The 25,513-nt window shown below is 39.5% G+C and overlaps 2 protein-coding genes across 4 annotated transcripts; one reads left to right on the plus strand and one right to left on the minus strand.

Moving 5' to 3' along the window:
- Positions 1 to 753: 753 nt before the first annotated feature.
- Positions 754 to 6,365, minus strand: LOC140236760 (cilia- and flagella-associated protein 144-like). The gene is made up of 4 exons (XM_072316689.1): positions 6,002 to 6,365; positions 4,176 to 4,235; positions 1,925 to 2,028; positions 754 to 1,398 (listed from the first exon to the last, which is right to left on the minus strand). The coding sequence occupies exons 1-4, from the start codon at positions 6,141 to 6,143 to the stop codon at positions 1,285 to 1,287; spliced, it is 420 nt and encodes a 139-aa protein (XP_072172790.1). The 5' UTR covers positions 6,144 to 6,365; the 3' UTR covers positions 754 to 1,284.
- Positions 6,366 to 6,561: 196 nt separating this feature from the next.
- LOC140236732 (fizzy-related protein homolog) lies at positions 6,562 to 25,237 on the plus strand. 3 transcript variants are annotated; one of them, XM_072316658.1, is made up of 12 exons: positions 6,562 to 6,591; positions 11,792 to 12,377; positions 13,283 to 13,454; positions 14,538 to 14,748; positions 15,570 to 15,753; positions 16,771 to 16,836; positions 17,319 to 17,421; positions 18,971 to 19,149; positions 19,947 to 20,180; positions 20,756 to 20,860; positions 21,307 to 21,399; positions 22,188 to 25,237. In XM_072316658.1, exons 2-12 carry the CDS (start codon positions 12,303 to 12,305, stop codon positions 22,227 to 22,229), a joined length of 1,464 nt encoding a protein of 487 aa, XP_072172759.1. In that variant the 5' UTR covers positions 6,562 to 6,591; positions 11,792 to 12,302; the 3' UTR covers positions 22,230 to 25,237. The 3 variants fall into 3 exon arrangements, with proteins under 3 accessions (XP_072172759.1, XP_072172761.1, XP_072172760.1); XM_072316660.1 differs by lacking the exon at positions 6,562 to 6,591 and adding an exon at positions 8,679 to 8,697; XM_072316659.1 differs by lacking the exon at positions 6,562 to 6,591 and adding an exon at positions 11,461 to 11,477.
- The last annotated feature ends 276 nt before the right edge of the window (positions 25,238 to 25,513 follow it).

The following is a 25,513-nucleotide window of genomic DNA, read 5'->3' on the forward strand; positions in this document are numbered from 1 at the left end:
CTGTAAAATCAAAATTTCGTTAGAGCCAAACAGTAAGGTACATAAATGTATAGATGATAATCTTTTGACCCGAATTTTTACTTTGTTGTAATGAGCATTTTGTTTTATCTGTGTTCATTGTAATGGGATCGCAGTGTACATGTATTCAAAATGCTGATCTGGACTAGTTGCATTTGATGTAGCACACTCATGGAGCACTTTCTCTTGCATATCTCTTATTGCAGATTTTCAACATGCTCTTTACTTTATCTAGTACTGCACGGCCCACACATGTGTACGTGCCAAACTGTTCTCACTGAAATGGTTATGAAAACATTGCAGTGCCATCATAACTCCTATGGAAGAATTCACCAAGTCTCACACCTATAGAAACTGAGTTCACTGTGCCCACAAAATGACATGAGCGGGCATTTTTTTTTCTTACAAGTTCCTACACTTTTACTAGGTAATGTGGAAAAAAAAACCAACAACCTACAAACATGAATAGGACAGTGCAAATATACACATTCGGTACGAACAGAAACCTAGCTTCATGATGAAGGTTCAAAGGGATTGAATACATTTACAACTGTATGACCAAACTGATAATGATGACAATAATTACATCGTAGAAGAAAGATCTATTCGGAAAACAGGCCTGTGAACATTCAGGCAAAACTAGATCAATAAAAATGACACTTTGACTCCAGAGAATCAAACCCAGTGTAGCTATTTAACAACTGCAGAGGTACTTACATTGCATAGAGTCAATCATTGCCAAGATGCTCCAAAACTTTAAATGCCTGTAGAACAGGTAGCACAAAACAACATCAAAGAGCCTTGAATGAGGCAAGTACACTACTGTAAAATAAATGTACATTGTAGCTTGTCAGAACTGGGCAGTTCTTCAGACCTCTACAACTTTGTACACTTGTCATGAAGATGCCCTATCACTGTCATTGTTGCTGTGTTTTGTTTTGTTTCTTCTTCTTCTTCTTCTTCTTTGGTTTTGTTTCCCATTTTTGATGTTCTCAACATATGTGAACAACATATATGTGCATGCTACTTTGAGCATTATAGATATTTCACAGAACACAAGTGTAGACCAAATGTAGCTACACCATTCGTATCCAAGAGATTGTTTTTCCTACATGCACAGACATGCACTTGGAATGAATGATGCGAGTACCCAGGTACCAGGCTACATTAAAAGAGTCCAATTTTGCTGGTAAAAGGCCAAACTTGTGTAAATAACCTAAGATAAGTGAGTTTAAACTAGTCTCAATATTGCAAACATTCCTGGCACTATTGCAGATTCTCTTGCTGCTCCTTCTGCTTCCACGCTTCATCCATGTACTTTGTGATTTCAGAGTTTTGCCTTGGAAAGTTGATGCGTCTGTCGCCACGGTCCTGAGCCAACTGCGGACAAAGAGAATACTTGAATAGTGAATGTCATTGATCCCGGCGAGATTGAATGCCACAAATATTAAGGAAATGAAATGATCCTCGCATGGAAATATAGGGGATCGACACAGACAGGAAATGAAAGTGAACACTGATGATGTAATTGCAAACACATAAATACATGTATGTGCATTGGAATATGATACAATACACATTGTACGGTGTTTGCTGATCTTCATGATATAAATTTATATCTACTTGTAGGACAATGATGTGTGTACTCGAGACATGGACTTTCACAGTACTGTATAGCATAAATTTGACCTCCATGTTGTTTAACTAGCCTTCAGAGGAATCTACACAACTTACAAAATGATGTCCACATAACACACATGATTTATGATCTGCAACCTTTCCATATTGGATGTTTGTCTACAAGTATATGATGTGTGATGTGCATTTATGTAGTCAAACTTTGCATTTTATCCAAATACCTTCACAGAATTAGTTGGGAGTTTTGCGTTATTGTTCTTGAACTTACCAGAGGTTTATAGTACCAGCCAACTTCTTGGGCTTCTGTTTGGGGGAATTCAAACTTCTTGACTGGTTCTTGGTACGACCTTTTGATTATCCTGAGGAAGTTGTCTGAAGGAGGTAAACATACACAGGCATAATGGATGAGAACTTGGAGGTACAAGAAAAGGAAGCGTTATTCAAATTATTGTGAAAGATTAAACTTATATGTATTAACCACACATTTTACGTACCTGAGCAAAATGTGTCTCTAATGGGGAAACAGAAAAAAAGACACACACTAGACTAAAATATGGCATCATAGTTTAGTGTTTCAAAAACAGATAAACAGATGAACCAACTAACCAACCAAAAGGACATTTGGAAATGGAAAGCTTCTGGTGGGACATGCAGGAAAATGAAGCAGCATGTTTACACTTCACAGATACCAACAAGACATGTCATGAACACATTATAATTTTGTGTAGGATATGGCAAAATGATTGAGACACTTACATTCAAGATTGACAGCACTTACAATTGTACAGTAACACAGGGCAGGGCAAGGAGCAAACAATATTTGCATATACATGTGACAGTGCATCACAAAGCCAACATACATGTAGAGTCGCATGCCCTGATTTTATGCAAGGACTCAAAATAGGTGAAACCATTCAACCTAGTCAATCTTGAGTTTTTCACATTTTCTGAACGAAAAATTCTTTGATATTATTCTACAGTTAGGGATCATAAAACGAATAGGACATTGTGTTTGAGTAGCTTTTCGAGAACATGTTTTTCACGTAGAATAGTGTGATTGTAGGTATCCTTAGAGGAACTTTTTTTCATAATTAAATAAAACCCTTTACACACTCTTACGTGTAGTCTTCACTTCCACTCTATAACTTTTGAAAGGGTGATGCTACTGTACTGCTTCAAAAGTTGGTATCCACCATGGATAGAATGTGCTGACAAAGTATGCAATTTAATCTGATAATTCTTTCATTGTTGTTGCTCTGGAGTTGTGCATCCCATTTTTTGTCCCATTCATTGCACAGAGTGTGGTTTGGTAAGATTAAGTGCTTGAATCGCCCCTTTACTTCACAGCCTTTTCCCTCAGTACACACTTTTCCATAGTGTGTATGCTTTCTTTCTAATGCTTTGGTATAGATACATACAGTATACTTGTACAAAAGTCAATGTAGGTTTAATAGGAAAGTCCATTTGAATTGAGCTATTTAATACCATCATTTTAAAGCTTAAAATCTGCTCTTTCAAAATGATCTGCCCTTATACTTGAAAAATCCATGTTTGGCGACTTTCTGTTGGTTTTATGGTGCTGGTCAAATTGTACTTACAACTGAGAAAGGGCTAAAAGATCAAAAAGAGTCAAGCATCTCATGAGATACTTTGTATCCTTCATCTCAAAGGAAAAAGACCAAGGACCCATTGGGTCAGATTTTATTTCTGTTGTAATTTATGAAAGCTTCTTGTCATATTTCCCCTGGCAAATTCATCCTCACTAGCTTTAATACATGTTGCACATGAACAAGTTACAAACACTTCTCTTCGTAGTTTGATGCATATTTTTGTTACAATTTTTACTACCAGCAATTCACTGCTTTGATGTCATGATGTGTTGAATAAAATATTTTCTATGATTTGAGTCCCACCTATACTCAGGCAGGTGTCTATGGGAAATGCGTGTTGTACCAAGATCAGTCCTTCTTAAATGGGTTAAAGAACATTATTATTCTTGATAAAGCACTTGATTCTCTTTCAAAGTGGCAAATTTGGATTGATTTTGGTATTCTTTTGTGCAGTTTCTTTTTTGCAATTCAAGATATGTGACAGAGTTCAAAATTACCAATTTTAATCAAGGATGAATTAATAATTTCTACAGCAACATCACCCATGATTTTGACGGGTTAACGACAACTGGAGAATATTTACAGAACCCTCCATAGATATGGAGAAAGAAGAAGGATTAAGGCAAATGTATCATACTACTACTACTACAGTGTAGCTTCATTACCCCTTTATAGAGGTTCTACATTTATTTCGTTTTTTTTTTTTTTTTTTTTTTTTTTTTTTTCTATATCGTAGTTAATATACAAATAGACTGTATAGTGATCTAGGTAACCTCAGCTTGCCGCGTAAACTCGTCCCTAGCAACCTCATGAACAATATAAGGCCAGGGGCCAAGTTTACCTAAGTGTTATACTGTTAAGCCGAGTTTACCCATTTAAACTGCGGTAAAATTTTGTTGTTGTTCTTACCATCTTCTTCACCATCAGCAGAATCGTGCAATGAGTTGGGTTTCCCAGTCAATGTGTACACTGAAAATAAAAAGGATATCAGAGTATAGTCAGACTACTAACACAGTTGGTTAGGAGGAAAAATCAACATGCCTGTCTACTTGTACTGTATTAAATTAATTCAATGTTTGCTTGTTCGTTTGTTTGTTTGTTTTCTGTTAGACTTCTAACGATAAACTGTTTTAAATTCGAATTCCCGTCCGCTATCCCTAGCTAGTAGTAGTACAGTAGGTCCTACACATCAGAAACAAAGCCAGAGCAAAGCAAAAGGGGTAAAGTCAAAGACTAGATACATGTAGGTGAGAAACTAACGACACGTTAGACAATTTTTTATAGACACCCTGAGAATTCAAGTCACATGGTTTTGAAGAAATAATTACTGTAACGTTACTAGACTCTTGGTGTCACGTTATCTAATGACTTCAAGTGGTCATCACATATCTCAGCAATCTCCATGAAAGCTAATCAACAGCTTGGTTTCATCCGGCGTAACACAAGGTTCTTCCCTCAGTCATTCAGGGAGGCAGCTTATAAGTCCCTTGTACGACCCCATCTAGAATATTGCTGTAGTGTCTGGGATCCATATGGCCTCGGACATTCAAAAACTGGAAAGGATTCACCGCCAGGCAGCTCGCTTTGTAACAGCTGATTATAGAAGAACGAGCAGTGTGACCAGTATGATTAATAAGTTGAAATGGCCCAGCCAGCCTACAGTCTGTATCTTCACGACGTACCGTGAGCAGATTAACTATGGTGTACAGAATCATGAACGACTCTGTTGCAATTCATCCAGATACATTCTTCACAATCAACTCGTCCAAAACCAGGAAAAATCACGACATATGCTTCCAAACATACCGCCCCAGGGGCAACATCGACAAATTTGCATTTGCCCAGAGATCCATACCTGAGTGGAACAAACTTCCAAGCTCTGTAGTTTGTGCAGTCTCACCTGAGCAGTTCAAGGAGCTCTTAATGAGCTTACCGGTCAAAACGTCCCCACGTCAAAACGTCCCCGAGCCAAAACGTCCTCGGGTACGACCAAAACGTCCTCGGGTACGACCAAAACGTCCCCGGGCCCAGCTGGCACCAAAACGTCGTCGGGTCAAAATGTACTATGTCATAATTTTTTTATAAAATCTAAGTATCACTTATCAATTCATAACGGTAAATGTGAAGACATTTTGTTATTTAGAGCAGCATTTAGGTAGGTTAGCAGGTTAGGTCGCTGCTAGCTAGCTGTGCTGCCGTGCGCGGTGTCTGCTCCTATGCAACGCGAATTCGATGCAACGCAGCCAAACTGATCACCGAGCGAGTAGTTGCGATCAAGATTATTCCCATAAGTAGATAAGTGACAAGAAAAAAAAAATGGTGAAAATTCCATTTCTACTGGACTCGAATCTCACTCAGATGCAAGTATTTAGGTTACTGGATAACTAGGGTGAGTTTGTGCATGTTTGGAGGTCATTCGACAAACAGGTGCGAAAGTACACTAGCGTCGCGCGCGGACAAAAGCGGGGACGTTCTGGTACTTGACCCGGGGACGTTTTGGTTGGAACACGGCGGGGACGTTTTGACGTGGGGACGTTTTGACCGGATTCGCTTAATGACCTACCTCAAAATCACATCCTGTGATTAAGCCCACACCCCTCCTCTCATCGTGCACACAAGTTGTATTCATCTTCGTGATAGGCTGCACTTTATAGCCCTTTGAAGATTATAGAAGAAGAAGAAGAAGAAGACTCTATAACTTGTTAGCTGTAACGTTAGATGTACGATCTACTCACTTTTCTTGAAGGGGTTGATGCTGTAATTTGTGTACAACCTCTGGCATTCATTCTCCTTCTTTATCGTCTCGCACAGAATCGCATTTTGATGAACGATATTCACTGGGTCTTTTTCCGGTTTCTTTCCTGCTGGTGCTGCCATAGTGAATGATGCAAAAATGTGGCGGATAAACGTGAGCTAGAGTCTATTAGCTTGTAAGTTGTATGTGTCAAAACGTCCGATAAATAGTTAGGATTCTTAGACAGTTCATGAAATCACAATGAAGATCTCGACTTATAGGATCTAGAATATGTTCTAGGCCTACTCTCTGTATGCGCGCGGAATACTAGTACAGTACAGATCCCACGTTGTTATGTTGTACACAACATCAGCCCGTAGCCAGCAAGCCAGGCAAAGTGGATAACATGCCTTGTAAATAATGGTTGCTAGGCAAAACAGCTGTCGCTGGAAGTGCGATGAACCGTTTAACAACCCTGATGCAAATGCGCGTGCGCATAAAAGCGGAGTTACTTATTCAAAACATGCCGCGTGGGGGCAGTGTTGACAAAAAAATATACAGTAGTGATCCGGCGATTTGCGCTTTCAAATGGTGAGTTAAATGTCGAGAATCATTGATTTGTAGGCGTGTCCAGTACCTTCTAGGAGATTAAATTGATCATTACGATATGAATGACTTTAGAGATTGGGGAGAATAAGTGATATTGTTTATGGTGGTCATTTTATACTGTAACACGAGCTTTGCTTTGTTGGTGGCTCCTATCAAAATCTAAGGAGTGTCATGTCGTGTGCCCTGCACTGCGATGTGTAACTGTATACACAGCCCAGTCGCTGTATTTGTACGTCGCACAGCGTACAACAGGCATTGTTTTGTAGCGTCTGGTCGGTCAGCAGGCTATGCGATGTGTAACGGTTAGAACGTTAGGCCTAACGTTACACAGTAGGCTAACTGTAACTTGGTGTAACTTGTATTAAGCCAGGCCAGAAAGACAAAGTTGATTTCTTAAACATTGTTAAAGGGGACCTCCGGATGATTTTCAGACTTTTACATTTGAACAACTGTAAATTAGTTAAACTGAGTAGAGTCTAGGCCTACGTCTACACAGTTTCAGAATTTATAGTGATTGGGATGAGGAATGAGAATGTCTTTAAAATTTATAACAAATTGCATGCCAATGAACAAGGATGATGACATGGTAACTATACACAGCCCAGTCGCTGTACATGGTACGTCGCGACAGGGCTGTACGCGCGTGACCACCAACCACCGAGAGCGACGTAATCGTATCACGATAGCTTTGACTTTTGATACTTACGTTCATTTTTGTCACCTCTAACCCATCGAGTATACTCTTCAATATTTACTCTACATCTGATGCTGTCAGTATTCAAATGTACAAAATGAAACTTACCGAAATTGATCATCATATCCAGCATAGCAAAATGTCCACACCGTACACAATCTTTCACGCCAGGCCAAGTTTAGATATCGGGTGGTCACGTGATGTGAATGCCCTTTCAAAAGGTCGCGCTGTCGACCGTGCTGTTACACTCAAGCAGCGTACGCACGGTTACTAGTATACAGCTATAAACTGTACTGGGCTTGGCGGCGGCTGGCGTCTGGTCGGGCGACGAGCATTGAGCTCCATACCACGGTTATTGTGTAGCAGACGCCAGGGTTTGTTCGACACTTTCAACGCACACGCGCTCGCTCTGGAGCACATCCGGTCACGCATGCGCATAAGTCAAGGCGCCATTTTGAATCCTGCAACGACGAAGCCCGACGGTCAGGAATTGCGCCAGAAAGTGTAATTTTATTTGTTCCACGGACTTATCGCAAGTGGTCTCCATGGACCCAGTGTGGCGGACTATTCTTCTGTAATAGAAACATGCATTTAACGTGAGTAAAGTATTCTGTTTAAAGGAGAAAAGTATACATTTTCCTAAGTTTTGTAGTTGTGTTGAGGTTCCTCACTTCGAGGCTGCATGCCGCGCACGTCAGACGCTGTTTTCGCATAGCGTAACAGCGTCTGGTCGGGCTAATGACATGGCAGCCTCACCATAATAACTTATGAGTTGGGGCTCAACTTTAAAGAAGCAGAACAAAAGAAGGCAGCATGGCAATTGTGCACTTTACGGCCCTGGATTCTTCACAGGTGAACTTGTTGTGCAAGCAGTATTGTAATGGAATTTTTACACCGCTACATTTAATAGTGGCTACTTGTATAGCGCACAGTTCCATTTATGAGGCTCTCGATGTCATCAACACAGTTCAGTGTAATTTGTTTAAGATTTTCAGTTTATTGGTTTCTCTGCTCAAGGACCACAATAAATTCCACGAATCTAACACATGGTTATACATGGAGCTGTTGATTTATTGACTAGTAGTAGTAGGGTTTCGTTTCTACACTACTACTGTACATCGTACATGATGTGAAAATTTTATGAAAATCGTCTGGAATGCCCTATGGAGAATTGGCTGAGGTACAGTGTACATGTACATGTACGTACCTCACCTTTCTCACATCTAATTTGCAGTCGTAGATCGGCAAATTTGAACTTGGATCTAAATAGTAAAATCAACATTTCATGAATACAAATTCTACAATGTCCTCAACAGCTGTAGCTGTGTGAAATATTGAAGACGAGTGGAATTTTCATGGAGGAGGACACAGCTAGTCTACCAGCTCGTCGACACGTTAGTAATACATCCATACGCTATTAAACAGTGGTGATCACGAAAGGTACTGTCTGTAGGTGCACGCACAGCGCTAGATTCCATACACTTTGCTTTGGTGATAACTGAGCATGGGCAAATCGGTTTCCATTGTAGAGCCCTAGAGCATCCCTCCCGCAAATTTGAAGCATGCTTATGTACACGATGATAACCAAAGGATATAAGCGCACGCACTGTAGGCCTATGTGCTTTTTTTTTATGCATTATGGTGATAATTGATCACTGGCGAATCTGTGTCTGTGCTAAAGTATCCCCCTACAGTTACCTGTAGGACAGCACTCAGTCTGTATAGGAGGGGATTCTGTGAAGCCAGACATACAGTAGTCTCCGCGGAACTAACCATACACAGCCCTGTCGCTGGACACAAGTGTAAGTCACGACAGGGCTGTACGGTGTGGACACTACGTAATACAGTGTATCAGGATTCCGGGGCGCCGACTCGATTTTGAATTTACTGCACCATATTTGTTACTAAAACTACATAAGGTGACAACTTTATCTATTCAGCTAGCGTTTTCAGCTATTAATATTGATATACTCATTTTACAACTTACCAAAAATTGCACCTTTTTTAATCCTGTACGCCGCAGAAATCGTAGAAATCACACTTCACAGAAATGATTCGAAATGTCGGCGCAGCACTGGGCAAAGAGGGCTCTGTCGACTTCGTGGGCGTACAAACTCTAGCAGCGCAATTTGCATCGTTCAAAGCTGGGAAAGGTTTATTTTGAATGGCCCAGCGATGATCACAGCATTCCGGGTTAAGATTGGACTTTTTGCTCAGTGTATATTGCGTTAGGGCTCACTATGGACTGAAATACCATGCTCATAGTCCAAGCATCTCAATTCACGTGAGTGATTCGTAAAATTTGTGATAAGAATGTAGAAATTTTCAACATCTTTGTTGTTGTGTGGCCGTATTCGAGGGGTTTAGTAGACATGTGTATGGGGTTTCGTAGATATGTGTATCACACACCGTCAGACGCTGTGCTAGCGCTAGCGCATGGCGTCTGGTTGGGCTATGCGGAACATATCCCCGACAACAAGATACAGACCGATCTTCTGGTCAAATGTGACCTTGACCAAAAGATCGGTCTGTATTTGTCGTCGTGGATATGTTCCGTGGAGACTACGTCTGGCTTCACAGAGAGCCGTAAATTAAAAATCTCCTCCAGACAAACAGGTTTTTCTGTCTGATGTACAATTGTAGACCCAACATACATGTATGTACCTGTAGCGCAGGTTGCTTTTACCCTAATAATGATTGTAACTTTTATCAAATGCGTATCGTTTAGTTATAAAAAAAAAAAAAAATATTAAAAAAAGTGGAGGGAGGTGGGTGTCAACCCAATTTGGGGGATCCACCAAATTTTATACTCGATGTAGGCTACCTGTCAGGCAGCCGTGAGAGAAATGAAATTTTGTATGTGACTTTTTGTGTGAAAACGGAGTGGGAAGCTGCTCAACTCCTACTTCACACAAAGTTGCCAATTTGAATTTGTCTCTAAACTTCATCATACAAGTTGTAATAGTCATGAGTACCGTACCCCACGCCACAATTAGTTTTTGTGTGCCTGATTTTCTCCCAAAATTTTCATTGATCTACTTGTACTTTAATGTAAAACTGATTTTTCTGTTTTCAAACAAAGCAACATGATACACTGTAATATCAGGATGGACCTTCACTTTAAAGAATGCTTTCTAGTATATCCCTCATCATGGCTCATTAACAATATCCTGTTCAGTGATTGGTCGACATTTCATCATGTGACCCAAATGGGACACTGCTATGATGTTGATTACTAGACCCCAGTGGAAATGAAGTTCTGATGGAGAAAAATGTGGTAACAGTGTACCATGACAACATTCATGTTTTGTGCACTGCTACCTCGTACCTCTGCTTTAATACGGAATCCATAATATCAACTAGAATCTGGAGCACTATACAATGTAGTCTCGCAGTGCATAGTACACCCACAATACATAATATATACCAAAAATAACATACGGCAACAGACATTCTGCATATATGTGTACACATCTGGTTGTTTCTTGGCTGTTGCTACAGCAAATATATATTACAGCTTATTGTGATAGCAAACTTCGTCATGAAACTGGCCCCAAGTCTTATAAAAGAATTACTAAATTGGTCCTGTGCTTCCTTCCAGATGTCCAATTGGTGATTTTGTTCTTGCTAATATACACTATAAATGTACCGCGTATGTACATATACAAAACATTGAATAGATTAAGAGGTGCAAGTACAGTGTATAGCCATCCTACCCTGTCCAAAAGGCAAAAGTGAATACCGACATCAGTGCCCTGTTATTACGGCTTGATTTATGGGAGCAAACATCAGAGCAACACAACAGGAAAGAGGAGATTTGAAAACAAGCAAACAAACAAAGAAAGTGCACTTTTCCTGGTCAGAGTTCAAATATCCTCGAATACAGAGATACTTGGGGAACTACAGCCTGTATTATGAAATTACTCAAGCATGTACAGTCATGACAGTAGGCTTCCTTGTGTGTGAGTACAATGTATTGTACATACCGGTACATGTTTACACACTGATCAAAGGTCATCTTGTACCAGTACAGGCAGGAACAAGTGCAGACCTGCCACTTCTGGCGGGATATTAAATGTACTACAAATTTATGAAGTGTATGCTATGAAGTCTTTTGACAAGTTGAGTACATAGCACAGACCCACCAGGCTAGGAATATGAATGTGGCTTTGGTGTATGTGTTGCCTGCTTTCATCTGACTCCATCAACAATTACTAAAAACCTCTTGGTTTGTACTGAGTTTATGTCATCAGTTTACATACTGTGCATAGTATAGTTACATCATCACAGATCATAATCTGTGTTTGTAGCCCCAGTGTTTCATATAGATCCATTACTCAAAATACTGCATGATCTGTCCAAGAGGTTGGTGTGTTCTCTTGAGGAAGCACTGGGTATAGATAATCATTTTTGAAAGGTTGAGTGTACATTGTAAACCAGATTTTTATTTTTATTTTATTTCATTTTTTGTTGTTGTTGCATTTTCAGGTGCTGGAGGTCTGTTCAGACAGCAGAGCAACCATCGCCCTTGCGCTGCTGTGTGTTGGTCCCACCTAGACAGCCAACGAATAACACGCTGCCTTCCTACGAAGTGTGCCTACAGGTAGCATCAATAGATCTTCCCTTTGCTTGCTAATTTGGCTTCAGATATCACAGAGCCAACCACCTGCCACAGTGTCACAGATACTGTAGGACCAGGGAATTAAGTGGTATACATAATCAGGATATCCAGAGAATTCAGTGAAGGATTAATCCTCAAGTGGAACATCCTGCTGGGCATCAGCCATTGTCTGTGTTGTTCATTGAGGGGACTTTCCATTGTTTGGATAGCCTTAAGTCCCAGTCTTTTTGTAGTACTAGATTGACAAGCCTGGCACTTCTATTTTAATACCCCACTGGACAGTAGGGTGGGATAGAGGAAACTGGTGTGAGCACTGATCTGTGCTGACCCAACCGTCATTGTCAAGAGCCAAGTCTATTGTCAGCAAGAGGAAAAGACATGGAACCAGAGTTTGAGAGGCGTCTACTTAGGCAGAAAAATGGCCAATCTCCCCTGGGCTCACCAACAACCTTGGTAAGACAGTCTCTGAATCAAAGTGTTCCTTACTAATTAGAAAGTAGACCATTTGAATTCTTCTTTCCCTTAAAGATGCTCACTACATGCTACTGTAGACGTGCCTTTTCTACTTTGTGGAGAAGGTGTGAATACCATCTTGTCCACAGTGATAAAAGATAAAGCAGACAAGCTGTGCACAGTCAGAAAAAAGAAGAAATGTGTACAAAGTTCTTTATAAAAAGGATTATTAAATTTTGCCAATATTTTCAGACATTATTTTTATTTCTTTGAATATTCTGCACTAGATAAATCCACATAATTTTTCAAGTACATGTTGTGTACTGTGCCCTTGTACAAATTATGTTGATATGATGAGCTTCTGCTTTTTAAAACCAAATACAGTGTAGCACAAAAAGAGGGAAGGAAATTACAGCAGTTTGTGTTTTGCCAATAATGGAGCCTGATAAGGCAGACTGCAAGTTTGAAGTGTACATGTGCAGTATATCTACACCTTACGTAATTGTATCATATGTACATGTTCAAAGTTGATGATGTGTAACAATACATTGTACATGTGCATGTACATAGTATGTGCAGTCTTTGGTATCATTTTGTTTTCACTTGCATTAGTTGTAATAAAAGCATTGCATATCTGTAGAGTACCAATTATAGCAATAACAACAACATTAACAACAACAACAGCAACAAAGGGAAAAATGGAACTGAAAATTCATTTTGCCAATAGAGAAAGAGTACGTGTACAAGGTATACGTATGGTATGTATACACTCGTTCACCGACAGTATATGTATTTTCCATATAAAATGTCCTTTTGAGTCAAATTTGTATGATGAATCAGTGATCATGGCTTAAGACCGTATGTCATCTGACTTTTTTTTTTTCCAATCAACTTGTGTAATCCAGCCCATCTCCCCGGGCAAGGCAGCTTCTCCGTCCAAGGACCGGTTCAGTGATCGCTTCATCCCCAGCCGGGCGGGCACAAACTGGCAGGTGGGCTTCGGCTCCATCCAGCCAGAGTCTGAGGAGACCCAGCCGGCTGGTAGGAGGGGTAAAGACACAGGAGAGTCTGGCAAAGGTGAGAGGAAAACTATTTAAAAAAAAAAAAAAAAAAAAAATATATATATATATATATATATATATATATTTGGGGGGGGGGGAGAGGTCATATTTTATTTTTTTTTTCTTTGTACTTGTATTTCTATGGTTTTGTTTTGTTTTTATTAATGATACTACCCAGCAAGGTAATTGCCTAGATACTGTTAATTCTTTAGGGAAGGGGGGAGGTTGAGTGATGTTTGCTAAAACAAACAATCAAAAACAAAACAATGAGAAATACAGACAATGTATATACTTTATCAGTGCTTGTGTCTCAGGGAATATAAAGGAATTAATACTGCGCTTGTTTGCCCTAGTGATACGAGGTGTGTAGAACCCATCACATACAATGCACATGTATACACTGTACGATTTGTAGTTGTACAACCTGATTAGTAGTTCTCCTCCTCCACCTCATGCACACATACACTCTCTGCTCGTATGTTTGTAGAGAATTTGTCATCTGGGTGGTTTCAAGTTTGATTGGCCTCTTGATTATTGTCATAACTGCTGCCCCCATTAAATACATGTATGTGACAAATAAGGTTATGGCCACATATATCTGTCTTTTAAAATCATAAACTACATGCTTGCAGACATTTCTTTTGGCTGCTGCATACATTTGATACATTGTATGTAGTCTGTACAAAGATACAGAGAATACAGCACAGAGAGAAAACAAATATGAAGGGATTGAAACACAGATTGGATGTTTTAATACAAATTAGCTGAAACAAATGCTGACATAATGCTGCCAACAAAGTTGCAAAGTTTGTATATATAGTGAATCATGTGCAGTGTGAGAAAAAAAAAATCTGCACCAAGAGGGACAGAAAGAACAAGCACAACAGAGATGACTGGGAGCCATGTTTTGACACTGAGCAATGATTCTTTGATTTTGTTGTATGCAGAGTGCACATGTACTGTAATGGACATTCCAGGGTCACATACATAAAGACAGTTTTCATCCAGTGCCCAGTTTTTATTTTGTTTAGACAGATTTATTCATTTACCATTATTTACTTATCTGTTTACTTATTTGCTTGTTTGTTTTTGTCATCAGACATGCTGGCCTACCACTGTCTCCTCAAGAACGAGCTGCTGGGAGCCAACATCGACAAGATCAAGGACCCACAGTGTGAGGACCGACGAATGGTCAGCCCCCAGAAGGTCAAGCGGAATCTCTTCCAGTACAACGTCCAGGCCAAGAGACCTAGCCTGGCACAGGGGGAGGACTCACCCCCGTACTCTCTCTCGCCCATCGGAAACAAGAGGTAAAGCCCAGATGCTAGTCAGCTCCACCTTGATGAGTCTAGTCTCTTTACTCAATTTACATTATTCCAGTATGCCTGGCAGTACTCATTTGTTTGAATTATGTTTTGTTATTTTCTTCAGTTGCCTGTTTCTGCTGTTAACTGTTTTTAAATCACAAGCTTTGTTTCCCTGTTTACCTACATACAGTATGTACATTGTACCTTGAATATTTTCAAAATCTTTGACTTCAGAGATACTATATAAATCCATACACTCTTGTTACAGCTTCATTTATATCCATTGTAAATCTGTGTAATGTTTGACAGGGTTTGTTGCATCTGTTTAGTGTATGATGCGTGCATTTGTTCTGATATGCAGTTGAACCTCTATTATCCGGCCTCCCTTTATCCAGATCTCTCTATTATACTGACGCAATCTCGCCGTGATTTTGCCCAACTCCTTGAGAACTCCTACACAAACACACATGTATTACATATTACTTCCAATATGATTAACATACATTACATCAAATTTCCTTCCAAATTGCTTACCCTCAGACATTTTAAAATCCCCAAACATCCCCAAATGTAACAATGAAAAGGTTTCGGTATACACATTACTACATGTGGTACTACAATGGGCTACATCAGTACATACATGTATAAAGCATTGAGTCTCCCGTATCCGGCCAAATCCCTTATCCGGATGAGCCCCGGTCCCGACTTGTCCGGATACAAGAGGTTCAACTGTAATCTTGCGTATAATGTAGTATAGCTCCCTGGGAATAGTGCAAATTACCCTGCAAGCATTGATTCCATGCTCCATGTTTGCTCCCCTGCAGCCAGAAATTGCTGCGGTCGCCACGGAAACCGATGCGAAAGATCTCCAAGATTCCATTCAAAGTCCTGGATGCGCCCGAGCTGCAAGACGACTTCTATCTCAACCTGGTGGACTGGTCGTCGGGAAATATACTGAGTGTGGGTCTGGGGACCTGTGTCTACCTTTGGAGTGCATGCAATAGCCAGGTCAGTGTTTTGCATCCTAAGAATGAAAACATTGTACAGAACTGTTGATTATTGCTTTAGAATGTAAATACATGCATGAGAAATGTAGGAAACAGCAATGACTCCATAATTAAAGTGTCATTTGTGATTACTGATTAGTGACAAATCAGGCCACAACAATATCCACCGATATGCTGCGTGAGAGTGAATCGCATGCAGCTTGAAAAGAAAAAGTGCAATTTGCTAAGGCAAGATCGATCGTAACACAGCGTTCTATCTAACCACAGTGCTGGATGGGAAGTGCTCTTCTGGAAAAAAAAAAAATTGTGTTCTACTATCTAAATATTTTTGTACTTTGATCTCAAAATACTCCAAAACACCTCCTCATTCTGACAAATTGCGTCAGCCAAGTAAGTTTCTTGGTAGACCCTTTCAATGTTTTGCATATATGCAAGCAAATTCCAAATGGTGGAAGATGAATTTTTGGCCCTTCTGAGAAATATGTTTTAGCTTTAAACCCTTTATGTGTCCAAGCGTGTACCTTAGTTTGCTGAGCCTTTTCATCAGCATTTAGTCACCCGTCCAATCTTGACCTAGTTACAGAATAGCAGGCCCACTCAGATATCTTTTACAACCACATCCTAATCACGAATAACACTTGGATTTTGTGACTCTAGGACAGTCCTGGGAGTGATTATTGTTTGTGTAGGATGTCATTTGCTCCTTGCCGTAGGAAATGACTATCATTGCAGTCATTGCGTAATCACAAGCATCAGATTTTGTATACAGCTTTAGACTCCAGTTGGAAATGCCAGTGACTTTATTAACACTTTATATTCCTATAATGCAAAAGTATATTCCTATAATGCAAAAGGAATGAAGAGATGAATAAATCTAATGACTAATGGGAGAAAAACAAAATTATTGATCTTTCTGTTTCATGATTTACTTCTTTCTGTTCTTGTTATGTTTGTTTTCTCATTTTCATTTGTTGTTGATGTTTTTTGTTTTTGTGTGTTCCAATTTGAATTTGTCTAGGTCACAAGGTTATGTGATTTGTCGGGAGATGGAGACACGGTAACTTCAGTCTCATGGAATGAGAGGGTAAGTCCTGGATGGAATAATCAACATCAGGCTTGCTTTTGTCAAGGCCATGCATAAAGTCGTAAATACACTGTTGTACAGTAGCAAACTGCAATTGTTGCTCTCAAATCCAGCCAGAATTCAAGGACTGCAGTTGCCAGTGTAGAAGAGCGGCATTGCTATTTGTTTTGTAAGCGTACATTGTGGTATTTATGCGGTATTGATTGTGATGTGTAGAACATTTGTAACTATTTCATGATATAATGATAAAAGTATCTCAATGTGAGATGTGCTGGCGGGCAATGAAGAAATGGTTCATTATGGCTGTGAAAGTTTGATGACATCGCTAGCCATTGACATGCACTTGATTCAGATTGATAGATAGATGGATTGAAAGATAGATAAATGGATATCCAAGGGGAGGAGTAGATACTTTGTAGATGAGAAGCAGACAGAAGTAATAAGTTTCATTGTGCCTTCCTGAACAATTTGTGTTTGTACAGGGCAACCTGGTGGCAGTGGGCACCCACAAAGGGCTGGTCCAAGTGTGGGACTATGCAGCCCAGAAGAAACTCCATGCCCTGGAGGGTCACTCTGCCCGTGTAGGTGAGTACACTGTGCCGACGACAATACACATTTGTGTTGGTCATATGATTCTGATGATTGCCACCAATTATTATCGTAATCAAAGTGTGGTAAATTAATGCAACCTACTTTAGTTCCCAATGGAGATCATTCAGGGCCAGAATTGATACCTGTGAGTCGCCATTGATGCTACCACAAGCAGTTTACTGTTAGGTTTTTATTTATGTGTTGTATTGTAGCAGTTATTTTCTAAGTATTTATAATGTGACTACATGTATGTCAACATGCAAGAACCAACGCTCAAATACTGCAGTAGGTGTAGTTGTACACAGGATGATGATCTCAGATGCATGCATTAATTATGAAGACAGATAGTTTCAACTCATCACATGTTTTTTGTGATTTCAAAAGTCATTAGTGTGCAAGTTGTCTGATTGGTGTGGTGGGTATTGGAAGCTCCCCCTCCCACTTCAGAAGTGTACTGAGCAATAGTTTGTTCAGTTCAGTAATGATCAAGTTATGCCTGGTAATGAAAGCGAAATTGACAGTCATCTCTCTTTTCTTCTAGAAGATGGCCGTCAATGCTCTCATGTTAAATTTTACACATGTAGATTTTCTTTGATTTAACATACTATATAAGCTATTATTTTCGTGTACAGTTATTTCCGTGAATGAGATCATGGACATTTTCGCAAGATGTTGTTTTTGTGACTTGACACAAAGCTGTCGTATGTGCAGTATTACACCACCACATGGGTGACATTTTCGCATGTTGTTAAATTCGCAGTCCAACAGTGAATCGTGAAATTTACGAATATTAAACCCTTGCGAAAATAGCAGCTTATACAATACAGTTTACATGTTTGTGATACTTATTAACCCATCCCATACTGAGTTCTAAAATGCCCATAAACTTAATACTCAGTCCACCAGGTTCCCATACAGAATGGGTTAAAGGTACTATCTTCTTATAATTATGGAGACTATTGGAGAGTGCTTGTCAGTATTTTTGAAATCCTTCGCAGATCACAAATGTATATGAGTAAGAAAAACAGTTTTCCCAAAACTTTGTCAGTCTGCCTGTTTGTTTTCCCGCGTTCACATTAGTCCCCACGACACTTGGAAAGTCCCTTGCTGTGGAACTTTCTCCTTGAAAATCATAAAGTGAACGCTTGCTTGGGCTTGTTCCCTTGAAGCAAGTAGGGTCCGGGGACAAGATTTGGAGGGAAGAGTGACCTTGGGGCAAAATTGATAGCGTCCGGCTGTATTTATGAAATATGTGCATGCACTATGTCTGGTTTCAAGTGGCAGAGCTCGCCCCAAGCCCCAATTGCCCCAACAGCTCAGAGACAGATGAGATAGCAGTGTGGACGGTCACTCGTAAAAAAGATAAGATCTCTGGTGACTGTCCCCGCAATGCAAGGTCTAATGTGAAGGCGGGGTATGTATGTCTATCTGTCTGTCTATCTGTCTCCCTTTCATCTCTGAATCATTCATTTTCTCTCTCCCGCTCTGTCTATCTCATACTATCTTTCTCTCTCTCTCCTTATTGCACTGTCTCACACTCCAGGTGCCCTGGCATGGAATGCCGACAGCCTCTCGTCTGGAAGCCGCGACCGCATGATTCTCCAGCGGGACATCCGAATGTCCGGGGTGACCAGGCAGCTCGGGGGTCATCGGCAAGAGGTGTGCGGGCTCAAGTGGTCCCCTGACCACCAGCACCTAGCGTCGGGCGGAAACGACAACAAGGTTTGTGTGTGTTTGGGTCAAAAAAAAAAAAAAAAAAAAAACCAGCAAGCAACAACAATGACATTGACTATGGCAGCACATGTCATCTGTGAAGTAATTGTGGTTGTAATAAGCTCCTTGGATAGAACACTGGCTTGGCCAGTGTTGAGCCAAATTTTGAGCCAAATTTTCAGGAGGTTGTGCAGTACTGTGCCTGTGATGCTGACCAAAGTGTAGCCTGTGATCATCTTAATATCCCTCTTGTAGTATCTTACAGTGGAGCACAAAATGCAGTGTTCAGTTTGGCTTGCAGCGCAGCCTGATATTGATTGCTACAAAATACACACAATTAAAAAATATGTGTCAGATAAGGACATTTGATGTACTAAAATTCATCTAACAAGGAGGAAATATTATATGAGGTAAATGAGATACACATGTTTTGTAACTATTAGGATGTGTCAGAATATACAAGATACACATTTGCATAACTGAAGGACTACACCTTGTGTGATATCATTTAAATGTGTGACAAAAATACCAATGAGGCTATGAAACAAAATTGGTTTCTCTTTGCTCACTATCTATCAACCTCCTGTTGATTATGAGCCACATACTAGTATCATTGAATAGAAAAGCCAGCTTTATTTAAAAACCACAAAATACTGACTACTGTAATATAATGAATGGCACAATGAGAATGGAAACCTCCACAACACAGGCAATCTGGAAAAGAACAGAGATGAAAAATAGAAAAGGGAAAAACGTGCAATATTTTGTATTTTTGAGAAATTGTTTGCGGCTGTTCCTCCTTACAGCTGTTCGTGTGGAACCACTCAAGTACGTCGCCCGTCCAGCAGTACACAGAACACAGCGCAGCGGTCAAGGCAATCGCCTGGTCCCCTCACCAGCATGGCCTGCTAGCGTCGGGCGGGGGCACGGCTGACCGCTGCATCCGCTTCTGGAACACGCTGACCGGTCAGCCGCTCAACTACGTGGACACAGTCTCACAAGTTTGCAACCTGGCCTGGTCTAAGCACGACAATGAATTGGTGAGTAGGGGGTTTGCATTCGTACTGCAGTTTTATCAGTGAAGATATTGTATGTTTTGCCTACATATCAAATTTTCTCTAAAAGGTTTGTAATGATCATAAATGTTGGAAGTAAATATCGATTGGAAATGCATTTGCTTATTGAAGTATGAATTAGAATAATACCCTCAAAAACTTTAAAGAAAAATGGACATACAACCACTTTTATCATGTATCAATATCGTGTCTAATCAAGGGAGAGTTATTGCTTGAAGAGAGGATTCTTTGTTTCTTCTAAAGAGGATTTTGTTTTCATTACACAGGCAAGTCCTGTTATAACAATGTTCTCAGGATTGGCAGTTTTCTTTCATTTTGTAAAAAATTTGTTACAGCCAAACTAAAAGTTTATCAAAATATATAGATAATTTAGGATCAGATTGTTACTTTGTTGCAGTAAAATTTGTCATAACTGTGTTCACTATAATTCAAATGCAGTGTAGTTTACAAGTATGCCCTGTTTGGGTTTAGGGTTTGGACCATTTTGTAAGCTGATACAAGTTTTTTGCATGGTATGTATCTCTCCTGGTATCATACAGGTCAGTACACATGGCTACTCTCAGAATCAAATTCTCGTGTGGAAGTACCCCTCCCTGGTTCAAGTTGCCAAACTAACTGGACACACCTACAGAGTCTTGTACTTGGTGAGTAAATCTGTTTTTGTCTCTGTATTGAATGGCCATAGCCTACTACTATTTGCAAGTCTTAATTGTCATGACAATATGTTATTTTCTAAATTTCTTTGTGAGTGGTGTTTATTTTTCTTTGCCATGCATATTTTTCATAAACTGTGTTTTAAAAAAATAGATGGTGAAAATGGAATTTAGGAATCAAATTAGCCATATGGGCATATTCTCAGGGCCTGCCCTTGAGAATGTAGCTTCTGTATCACTTTTTAAATGCTGGTGAAGATCATGTTGATGATCTTGAAGAGAGCAACAAAAATATTTCTGTAGGCTTCAATTACAAGGCAATAGGACTGTTATCTATGTTTGACATGTGTGTTAGGTCCACATCTCCTGATAGTAATCCCACGTATGTAGAATGAAATGATATTACCCTGATGTTTTAACCCTTCTTTGTGCTGCAGGCTGTCTCACCAGATGGAGAAGCGATAGTAACAGGAGCAGGCGATGAAACACTGCGCTTCTGGAACGTCTTCAGCAAATCAAGGTCAACCAAGGTAGGTTGTCCTGGGAACTTGCTCGAAGGAAGAAGAAAAAAAAAAACTTAACCATGGGTGCGGCTTGCAATTATTAATATATTTGTCATCATTAGTGGTTTCCCACTGGAAGAATATGAGGGCAGATTAAATCATGGATGATTGAATGATTGAGTGGATGCAGTAAGAGAACTAGCAATTTCTATTTGAAAAACATGATTATATGTACAGTACATCGTGATATATTCACACTCAAGAAAAACTCAGATTAGCATTTACACATTTTGTTTGGTGACTTATCTCCTTTTGTGTACCAAGAACTTTTGTGTACCAAGAACAAAAAAAAAAGACAAAGCTAAACAAAAAACTGACATTCGCTGAATTTTTTAATGCTCTATTTTGATGGTAGAACTAATTACTGTACGAGCTGAAATTTTCGCATACAGATATTTTCGCGAATTGCTATGAGGAGAACATTTTCACGTGTTGTTAATTTCGCGGTTGCGAGGTCTAACTGTGCTTATCTGTTTGCACGTTGTTATTTTCGCGGTTCAAAGGAAATTCGCGAAAATAAAACCACCGCGAAAATTTCAGCTCGTACAGTAAGTACAATATATACAAACCATTTACTTGTTTGTGCAAGAGTATTTTTGTGTATGTATATTTTGGCCAAAGAAATTCCTACTTACAATAACAGGAGAAACAGATCATCAAAATCATACTGGATGAATATCACAGTGATGAATGCTGTGTAACAAATATTGATGCTTTTCCCTTTGTATTGTCTGATGTCTCATCTTCCCCTTTAGGAGTCCAAGTCGGTGCTCAATCTCTTCAATCACATAAGATGAACAATACCAGAGTGGTAGGATGGATCCCAGACTGCTCCCGTGTCATCACTTGGTTACAACTGCTTGAACACTCGACCGCTTCACACAACTCTTCACTGCAGCAACGAATGTCATCGCTGCGCCAGACCGAGTTGCAAAAGAGAGTTTCTGTTGTGTGAACAACTTTACAGACAGCTACACTTCGCTGCATTTTGAAGTCAAATTTTCGTTGACACTGTACCATTTTTTTTTTTCACGTGGATAATCGCCCTCTTGTGGGAAGCACTGCTGAAGAATGCAGCCGATGTAGCCAGAGAATGCGCACACATTGATGACTTTGTAGGAGGAATCAAATAGTGATGTACACCTATGTAACCGAAGGAAGCCGCACGCCAATGCATGCCTCTGCAAAGCTGTAAGCAGACCACAGACCTCACATATGTCCAGATGCAACTGATTCACCTGAGTGTAGTTACGCTGCTTTTAGGTGGAGATGTTTTGCCAAGATGTTAGCTGCATGGGCAAGCTTTCCACAACTAATTCTTTCCAACAGTGTAAGGTGCTCCGGGTTTCATTTGAAAGCAGGGGGTTTGGGAGGTAAATTAAATTGTTTACCAAGAGTTGATACACAAGCCATCTATTTTGGACCATTTACCTGGATGAGCAGTTATTGATTGGTGATCATGTATCTGAATTTTTGTTGCTTGTTTCTGGGTTTGGGCTGCAAAAAGAGGAAAATCACAGTAAAATTATATCATTTGACAATTTGAAGAATATTTAGTTTTGGGAAGTTACACTCTTCTGCCAGGGCAGTCACTGTGTCTGAAACAAAAGCACAAAAAACAAAAAAGAATTGTGCAATTATAGGATTGCTTTTGTTTGACTGTTACTTTTGTCTTTTAAATATTTTTTTCTCTCTCTTTCCTTTGAAATCGTGCCTCAGGAATTGATGCAAACTGGGATCATAAAACCAATTTAATTTGTTTTGTTCTTATGAAGTTTACTAACTAGCAATTTCTTTTCACATTCTTTTTTGACAGCCATATCATGTTTTAATTTGTACGTAGCTAAATTCATGGGTCCTTTCAAGTATATTGTTTTTCCTTCTTTTTTTTTTTTAATCATGTGGATAATTTTAGACAATCCAAGGATTTTAGATTTTGCCAAATGCAGGAATTCTGACAAATAATGATTTTGAGTTGGCTGATATTGATTTTTCTAATCATGATGAAGTTGAGTTTTAACCTTAAAATATTGATTTGAGGAAAAGCTATAAGAAACTTTTCAAGGCAAGATGAAACACAAGTGATAATAAATTTAGAGAAAAAAAAAGAGTGGCAGAGTATCGCTGCAAACAGAACAGGCCTAATGCCATCCAACTTGGCAATGCACTGTTGAAGAAAAAGTGAAGATTAGATTGTAAAGGGTAAATCATGATATGTGCAGCGACTTCATTGGGTTTGAAGTGGGATGATTTCGCCTGATCACAATGGGCAGGGGATGGAAATAAGATGGCGATCTGTAGTAATAGGTCACTTGATTTGAAACCACACAGTGAAGACTAACAACTAGTATATGAAAATTTCATGAAGTACTGGACAAATGTCCGGAATATGGTGACCATTGTGAAGTCAGTTAAAAGCAAATGGACCCAGGACCCAAGAGTGTACTGTTGCATGGTATGTCACATGGCTTACATTCAAATGTGCATGTCATGAAATGCCAGTGAGATCACTTGCAAAAAAAAAAAAACTTCACCTGTGAAATACAACCATACATGAAAATACCATTTTTCCTTGGATATTGCATTCCTCCATGGTTCTTCTCAGTGTAAAACATTTTTGTGTTTCCACATTTCTTTGCAGTTCTAATAACCTTCAAGCCATATCCTTAGGAAAGTTAATTCTCAAAAGAAAAACACAATGTAATATTGCGCCTTTGCCTAGTGCATGCATATAAAAAGCAAGTGATATATTATATACAGTACATGAAACCATGCAGATAATTTAGTCGAGAGTTGTCAAAGGTCGTAGTTACACAATCTCTATTTATTGCAGGCAAGAGTTTTATTTGATGCAGTTTAATATCCGTGTCGCTGTTTCTAGGTTACAGAATATTCTGGCATCAGGAAGCCACACTACGACTTTTATTTCATGTTTTATCTACGCTGCTCTCAAGAGATTACTTTCCTCATGAAGCTGTGCTGAAGATTAGAGCATCAAATTGTGTTTCTTCAAGAGAAAGCCATTTGAAAACATGTCTAAAAGTAAAGCTGGAAGTCTCAAACTCACAAATTTTGCAGAAGACCATGTTTTATTAAAACCACTGACGTACATCAATTCTGTACGGGTAGATGGGACGTCACTTTTTATGAGTTTGTCTCAGGAAAAATTACTTGGTTTTAATATAATTTTACACATTTTCATTAGGTTCTTTTCTTAGTTTGATTTTTATACGAAATTCTGAAGTCATTTTAATCAACTGTGTGTATTCATTTCTTTTTGTTAAAGCCTTGCCACCGACATACAAATGTTACATGCTCAATTCTTCTTGTTACAATAGCTTGATCAGGATGATATTGTGGAATGGTTTTCCAGTGACTATACTGGCATAGAATGCACTCAGGACTATTTCTTTCTCTGAGCATTGCGAAGAGTTTTTGAGCAGTGCTCAGATCACATTTAATATTCACTCCAACAAACAATGCCCTCGTGTTGATCAGTAACTTTCAAGATTAACATATTATTAAATTGTTGGGTGGATTCCACGGGGGGATAATCGAGCTTAGGTTACATGTGTGAATCATTTCTTCCCTAGAGCATTCGTTGGTGTGTGTGAACCATGGCCAGTTCACATTCAACAAGCACACGTCCTTTGATGGGTCGACAACTCTTCAGGATAGATGCGTAGGTCGTCTATCAATCTTTTCATGATGCAGCCATTTAAAAAAAAATATTATGTATCTTGTGCACCTGTGATATTCATGCCATGTAACACTGATGTGTAAATATCAAACTGATTACTCGATATATCTTTCTTTGTTATCATTTGGCTTTCTGTTGAAACTGTGTAGCATGTCTGTGTGTTACCATGTTTTTGGTTGGTGTTTTTTTTTTTTTTTTTGCTATTGTTGGAATCTGTCTGTCTGTCTGTCTGTGTCTTGTGTGAATGTAAGTAGAAGTGAAATTTGAGCATGGTGTCTGCTGATAGGTGTTTGAGTGTGTGTGTGTGCATCTGTGTACACTGTATATCATAACAAATACCATTACTTCACCCAAGCGCGCCGGAACACTTCTGGTTTTGGG

The sequence above is a fragment of the Diadema setosum genome, chromosome 13, assembly GCF_964275005.1.
Source record: "Diadema setosum chromosome 13, eeDiaSeto1, whole genome shotgun sequence".
Lineage (NCBI taxonomy): Eukaryota > Metazoa > Echinodermata > Echinoidea > Diadematoida > Diadematidae > Diadema > Diadema setosum.